This window comes from Nelusetta ayraudi, unplaced genomic scaffold (genome assembly GCF_046127955.1).
Source record: "Nelusetta ayraudi isolate G7.1 ecotype Tasmania unplaced genomic scaffold, CSIRO-AGI_Nayr_v1 ptg000102l, whole genome shotgun sequence".
In the NCBI taxonomy this organism is placed as follows: Eukaryota; Metazoa; Chordata; class Actinopteri; order Tetraodontiformes; family Monacanthidae; genus Nelusetta; species Nelusetta ayraudi.
Window position 1 is genome coordinate 492,501 of NW_027466152.1, and position 7,500 is coordinate 500,000.

Here is a 7,500-nt window from a genome sequence, read left to right on the forward strand (position 1 = left end):
CGCTATTGAGACTCCAACCAGGGAAAGAAGAATCACATTTGTTCGTGTGAAGTGTATCGATTCTAAAAAGCTCTGTGGTTGACGGTGTTGCGTGTTTGTCCTCCCAGAACGGCTTCGCTGTGGTCCGACCGCCGGGGCACCACGCCGAGGAGAGCACGCCCATGTGAGTCCAGCCTCAACCGGACTGTTTGCACCTTCACTGTTTCCACACACAGCTGGCTGCCTCTGGACTCTGTGGTGGAGCTGCACATCAGCCTGACTGAGCCGCCGTTCTCCAACCGTTCTCACTTCCAGGGGATTCTGCTACTTCAACTCGGTGGCGGTGGCGGCGAAGCTCCTGCGACAGCGGCTCAACGTCAGCAAGATCCTCATCGTGGACTGGGTGAGTTGCACTGTGTGTGTGTGTGTGTGTGTGTGTGTGTGTTTCACTTTTTTCCACAACCTCAATTTTCCCAGGAGATATTTGTCTTTTTGAGCAGAGCCGATTAAAAGCTCTTCTTTCTTCGCTCCGACTCCAAACCATGACTAATGTTGAGCTAATAGCTGCTGTTCATTTCACAACATTCAAATTCACTGACGTGTGCGTGCGTGCGTGCGTGCATGCGTGCGTGCGTGCATGCGTGCTCGGACTTCATTCAGAGGAGGAGCGTGATGGAGGCAACATTTCAAGAGATCAGAAGGGAGGAAGGCAAAATCTCAGCTATTTGGGTCAGACGCTGGACTTTTTTTCTCTCTTCTTTTCCTTTTTTTTTTTTTTTTTCTTGAGGACAGACGGTAATTTGGGAAGAGGTATGACCAAACCACTCTGGTGTCTGAAGGAAGCTCTCTGGTCAGTCGCTCGGTCACGGTCCTTCCTGGAGGCCTTTGAAGGGCCTTTTCATTTCCTCCCGTCTGTCGCAGGGAGACTTAAAGTGCAGCGACGACGCCGCCAGTCGTAGTCGTCGTCGACGTCGTCGTTGTTGTCGGGCGGCGGCGCTGCCTGAAGCCACCCGCGACATTTTTTTTTATTTTTTTTATTTCAGGAACCCGGCATATCAAAGCATTCTTGGGAGTGCAAAGAATGAGGTGGTTTAGTGGAGGTGGAGCACCTGCAGACTGCACCTTCTTTCTCTCAAGTTTCCCGTAAAAGTCCAAAGAACAATGAGAAGATCACTTTAATCATCTTCTCTCTCTCCCTCTCTCTCTCTCTCTCTCTCTCTCTCTCCCTCTCTCTCTCTCTCTCTCTCTCTCTCTCCCTCTCTCTCTCTCCTGTGCGTGTCCAGGATGTTCACCATGGTAACGGCACCCAGCAAGCCTTCTACTCAGACCCCAACGTTCTCTACCTGTCGCTGCATCGGTACGACGACGGGAACTTCTTCCCCGGCAGCGGAGCTCCGGACGAGGTCAGAGTTCTGTCAGTATTCCTGTGACACCGGAAGACATTTTCTATTGATATTTATTATTTTCAGAATAAAAGCCCATCAGGGGGTGTGGTCATTAATTATTAGAGCCCTCTGTGACATCACAGACGGTACAAGGAACAAACAGAGGCAAGAATGGAGATTTCTCATTTCTGTGGAAAAAATTAATTTTGCACAACACAGGAACTTTAAGGGTGTGTGTGTGTGTGTCTGTGTGTGTGTGTGTGTGTGTGTGTGTGTGTGTGTGTGTGTGTGTGTAGGTGGGTAGCGGAGCAGGCGAAGGTTTCAACGTGAACATGGCCTTCACCGGAGGTCTGGAGCCCCCTATGGGTGATGTGGAGTACCTGGCTGCATTCAGGTGAGGAGACACAACCGCTGCACGGCTGCTGCTGCTGCTGCTGCTGCTGCTTTGAAGAGAATCTGAATGTGAATGATGTTGCGTTTGTCATGAAGCAGCGACACTGACGTCTCGAGGTCTGTTTCTGATCACCAGCGCGCCGAACACCTGCACACAGCCGTGCTTGCACATATCCAAACACTCATATTAGCATTAGTGACAGAGAGAGAGAGAGAGAGAGAGAGAGAGAGAGAGAGAGAGAGAGAGAGAGAGAGAGAGAGAGAGAGAGAGAGAGGAGAAAACAGTGAAACTGCGGCTCCGACTTCCGCTGAAGTTCAGGAATCTGCTGCCCGAGTGGAGCCAGCAGCCGTCGCACCTGCAGCTGCTGACGTCTGCTGCTGCTTTAATGAGGTTCACAGCAGCAACAAACACCTGATTGATAGTCGGATCTTCCTCCTCCTCCCCCACCGCCTCCTCCTCTTTTTTCTTTTCCTCCTCCTCCTCCTCCTACCCCTCCACCCTCCCTCACTCTCTGAGGGGTGATGCCTCCCCTCTCCGCCGCTCCTCCTCCTCCTCGTCCTCCTCCTCTTCCTCCTCCGCCTGGTGCCACGTTGCAGCAGGGGATCCAGTCTAAGCCTCCAGAAACGGCCGCAGAAAAAAGATAAGAAAATTGGCCCCCTAATGAAAACCAGAAGCACCCTCTCCTTTTCCCCTCCTTCACCTCCTCCCCTCCCTCCCTCGCTCCCTCCCCCCCGCTCGCTCGCTCGCTCGCTCGCTCCTCTGCCATGAAGTTGGAAAGACGAGAGAGGAGGAGAATTAAAGTTAATTCAAACCAGCCCTCTGCTGCGGCTTTGAAGGCTTTGAAGTGTAAGTGTGCGTGTGTGAGCTTTTCGCTCTCTGACTCTCTCTCTCTCTCTCTCTCTCTCCACTCCCGCTCTCTCTCTCTCTCCGTGTCGTCTCTCTTTTTCATGAGCGGATGAGGAAAAGCCTTGAAGCGGCGCTGCAGGTTAACCGTTTGTTGACCGGCCTGGACGAAGCAGCGAGGGCTCGCTCAGCCTTTTTTGAGGGATGGTGACCACCACCCTCCTCCCTCCTCTTTTCGAGTGACGTCATCGACATGCCAACATCATTTTGATCGGTCAGAGGTCCAGCCGCTCGCCTTTTTGCCTCTGCAACATTCGACACTAGAGAGACAAAAAAAATAAAAGCTGCTTTTTCGCTCCGTGGAAATTCGCTCCCGGTGTCCACAGCTTTAGAAGGGGCGCTCTGAAGGAAGTTGACCAAAGGGAAGCTGAGAGGAAGTCAGGTGACCTTCGGCGGATTGGAGCAGCAGCTCGCAGTGTGACCTCATCAGGTCTTGACCTCTAATGGAGGCCTCGGCAGTCCAGCTTCCCCCTCTGCTCTGCTCTGGTCCACGTGGGGTCTTTCATGGCTGGAAGAGCAGAATTCAAAGTGCCGGCCGGGACTGTGTGATGGAGTGATGGAGTGATGGAGAGGAGGAGGGGAGGAGAACAGGAGAGGAAGAACACAAGTGCTAAAAAAAAAGAGCATTATGAAGATGTTTTTATTTTTATGTCATACTTGTTGCCAGCGTGGTTTCCCGCTCTTCCTTCAGCTGCTCGGCTGCTCGGCCGCCACTTCACTGTGTCACCGTGACGCATCTCCACGCCGCTGGCGCCCCACCCTTCCTGTCCTGCTGGACAGCTGTGCGTACGGAGCGTGTGTTGTGTTGTGTTGTGGAGGCGGCCCGGGGGGGTGTTGTGTTGTGTGGTGTGGTGTGGTGTGGCACAGTCAAGGTTTGTAATGCGGCTGGAAAAGCCGAGCAGGCCTGTCTGCCGAGGTGGAGGCTGCTGCTGCACCTGTAGCTGCAACCACCGGAACAGAACCGGTCGGAGCTGCCCAGAAGGTCGGCAGTGGTGGGGATTCAGCCAGCCGTGGTGTCTGGAAGCCGGTGACTCACACTGTCGCTGCGGCTTAAAGAGGCTTCAGCATTGTCAGTTTCAAAATTGCTCGTCTGTCGTTAATCAGCTCATTGCTGAATGTTTATTTTATTTTATTTTTCTAGACGAAGCAAACTTGATATTGTTTCTGTCTGATTTTAATGGCTTCATTTGAGACACAAAATTCTTATTAATAGAGAGGATTCATCATCATCATCATCATCATCATCATCATCATCATCGTCATCACCACAAAAACTGTTTTTCTTCTTCTGCATGTTACATGCAGGTTGTAAACAGACTGTTCTTCTCCACCTCCTCTTCTTCCTCCTCCTCCTCCTCATCCTCCTCCTCCGCCACCACCACCACCACGCCCACTCAGTGTCAGAATTATCCTGCGCGTCTGACACGCGAACACACACAAACACACACACACACACACACACACACACAAACACACACACACACATGCAATTACATCCGTCCTTCCGCCGACTTGCTTTTTTTCGCTGGGCTGCTCTCGTGATGAACTGCCGCCTCCAAATTTCCAAAGTCTCCACTTCAAAAAGAGACGCGGGGCTGCAATTTCCTCCTCCGCCACACACAGACAGTGCACACAAACTCATCACATGGATGTTTGCTTTGAGAACTGTGAAGAAGAAAACAGCTGGGGTGCGGGAGGGAAGGGGGGGGGGGTCTGCGTTTAGAAGTCTTACAGGAAATAAAAAAAAACTGCAGCGAGTGATATACGGCAGAGGTCGCGAGCGGCTCCTCCCACTGGACGCAACCAGGAACCGCAGTGGTGATCAAAGGGTCCTGGAGCAGCAGTAGCAGGGACTGACTGGAGGTGACAGAGTTCACAGACTGTCGCTCCTCCGTGTTGTCGCGTTGTTCGACAACTCGCAGCTTCTTCCATACACCGGCGACGCCGTCAATTCACCAAATCCTCTTTATGCTGCTCGCTGAGGAACCTTCTTAACTTTAAATGAACGCTTTTACTGAGTTTAACCACTTACCTCTGAACTCTTCCAGAGAATTACCCCTCCAACAGATACACACACACTTGAGTTTTGAGTTTTCCTCTTAAAACTCATTAAATAAACGTTGAATTATCGGAAGATGATTATTATTTGCTCTATAATTGATTTGTGCGGGTCAAATCATTTCAGTGCGGGTGCCATCTTTCCACCTGTTAATGCCTGTGCCATTAGATTGTGTTACCATTCACAATTGTGGCTCCGTCGCTCCTGTTAGTGAGTTGAACCGCCATGAAGACAGAAGCCTGAATCTCCTCTTAGCGTCTCCCGGTTCCCCGTGTGTCAGTGTTTTGCTTGGAGCTGTTGCTTCTCCTCAGCCGTCTGCTCCGTCTTTGGAAGGTGGCCGGCCGGAAAAACCAAAAAAACACCCGGCGGCTTGTTTTCACCAACATCAAGTCTTCCTAAATTTGGCTCGCGTGACTTCAGGAATCCCCTGAATTCTCCTGGGAAGCCTTTTTTTGTTTTTCCCAGCTATAAATACTTTATTTTTCTTCCTCCTGTCTTTGGTTTCTGCAGGACGGTTGTCATGCCCATCGCCAACGAGTTTGCCCCGGACGTGGTTCTGGTGTCGTCGGGCTTCGACGCGGTGGACGGCCACGCCTCGCCGCTGGGAGGATACAAGCTGACGGCCAAATGTAAGCCAGGAGCGCCGCTGCACCAAAAAGCAGAGAAGTCGCGCACATCCATTAAATCCGTCGGTGCTGGACTCCAAATGAATCTCCACTTCAGACTAAATCATGTCCACAGGAAGCCACATTTAACACCTGCCATGAAAGGTCACATGATCAGGGAAACATACCACCTATAAAACAATACATCAAAAGACAAAAAAAAAATGAACTCTGATATACAAAGAACTCCATATTAAACCAGATAAAGACACATCAGGCCCACCGGCAGTCATATAAGCCTGGTTAAAGATCGAGGTGCCTCTTAATGTTTTATCAGTAGGGTGGATCATTTTAACATTTCTATCCAAGGTGAATACTTTCATCTTTTATCCCTTGGATAGGACAAAAATACTCCCAATACCCTTGGGACTGAAGTAATATAGAAACATGTAAACAGTGAATAAGTAGGACCACCTCAGGCACAGACCAGGGAGCGAGAACATGAGGAATACTTCAACCACGTCGGCCACACTGCCACTTCTCCACCTGCCATCTGCCACTTTACCTGCACTGAAGTCCTGTGCAGCTCCACCAAAAACACCACGCAAAGAAGATGGATACTTTTATTATTATTTTATTTTGCATCCGTCCTGGATTCCACTAGCAAATGTTGCTCGGCTGAGGGCCAGACGGCTGTAAAACCAGCCTGCAGGTCTGGAGCTGCAGAGGAAGTGCAGGAAGAGGGGATGAGAGGGAGAAAGCATGGAAGAAGGAACCCCCGACCCCCTCCGTCCCTGAAAGACTCGGATCAAAGCCAACCTCCCCCACCCCCCTCCCCCCACCCTAAACACAAAGCTGCATTTATTGACATCCAACCTGGTTTTTATTAGACTTTGTCTTTTGCCCCACAGTAAAGCCACAGCGCCCTTCCTCCCTCCTCCCCCTTCTCCTCCCCCCTGCCCAGACCTGCTTTTAGCCACCGCCTTTCATTTCTCTTTTTTGCATTTTTGTTCTTCTCTTTTCTTTTTTTTTCTTTTTTTGCCTTTGAACAATATCCAGAAGGAAGTGAAAGCTCAGACACGAGTGGCCTTCATCTCCTCCTCCCTCTGCTCTGCTCTCGTCCCTCCCAGGCTTCGGCTACCTGACCAGGCAGCTGATGGCTCTGGCAGGCGGGCGGCTGGTGCTGGCCCTGGAGGGGGGTCACGACCTCACGGCCATATGCGACGCCTCAGAGGCCTGCGTCTCCGCCCTGCTCGGCAACGAGGTAAGACGAGGTGCCTTCTCCAAGTGCACTGTGCCGCTCAAAATAAAAGAAGCAAGGACCAAAGCCCACACTGGTTGAGGGACCAACACATCACCAATCAGAAAGAGTTCCACTGATTTGCTGCCAGGTTCTTGCAGCTCCACCTATTAGGTTTATTTTTTTTTTCATAGAAATGCTATGAATCACAATTAGTGATTGAAATATAACAACTTTCCGGTCTTGATGCTGCTGCAGACACTCAGGTTGTTGCAGTGGATGCAGCTTCACACCATTCAATGGAAACACCTGCAAACGGCAATTGTACTTTGCTGACATTTTAGAAATGTTGCTTTTATTTTGTGAAACACTGACATGGAAACGCAGCTATAGTTCTGTTTTTCAAGTTCATGAGGTCCAATGATTTGAAAACATTTGAATCTGAAGAACACGGCGGCTTTTCTTTGGTTTTCTTTGTGTCAACTGTGGCTGTGACGCCTGCGTGACTTTAAAAAAAAAAAAAAAAAGTGAAGTCCCTCCATCCAACAAATTCAAGACACTTCATAAAAAGTTGTTCTTTTTTTTTTTTTGATTTGCAAAAACCTTGAGCTGCAGTTTGCGCTGGTGTCGCTGGTTCTCGGAGGCCCGGTTGCTTCTGGGCCGCAGAGGAAGTGGACGACACGCTCGCTGGCTCGCCGGCTCGCCGGCAGGCAGGAGCCGTGAGTGGGAGAGGACTTCCAGGCAGAAGGTTAATTGTGGGAGTGTGTAGGTTGGGTTGCGGAGCTGAACAAACACGAGCGCTCTGTGATTCATGGCACGCTACAGGAGAGCCGCTTGTCAGCGCCGCCCACTCCTTTCTTCAAGCTAATGAAGAGGCCCGACTGCTTGTCTTGGACCGGCAGCAGCTCACACTCATTTTCTTCTCCCCCCATATC

At 50.7% G+C, this 7,500-nt stretch overlaps 1 protein-coding gene across 1 annotated transcript in view; it reads left to right on the forward strand.

Moving 5' to 3' along the window:
• Positions 1–7,500, forward strand: part of hdac4 (histone deacetylase 4) — a 90,327-nt gene that overhangs the window by 71,809 nt on the left and 11,018 nt on the right. The window contains exons 19-24 of the mRNA XM_076048461.1: positions 108–163; positions 295–382; positions 1,263–1,382; positions 1,661–1,758; positions 5,231–5,349; positions 6,456–6,589. Coding sequence (XP_075904576.1) covers positions 108–163; positions 295–382; positions 1,263–1,382; positions 1,661–1,758; positions 5,231–5,349; positions 6,456–6,589 — 615 coding nt within the window. The remainder of the gene's footprint in view (positions 1–107; positions 164–294; positions 383–1,262; positions 1,383–1,660; positions 1,759–5,230; positions 5,350–6,455; positions 6,590–7,500) is intronic.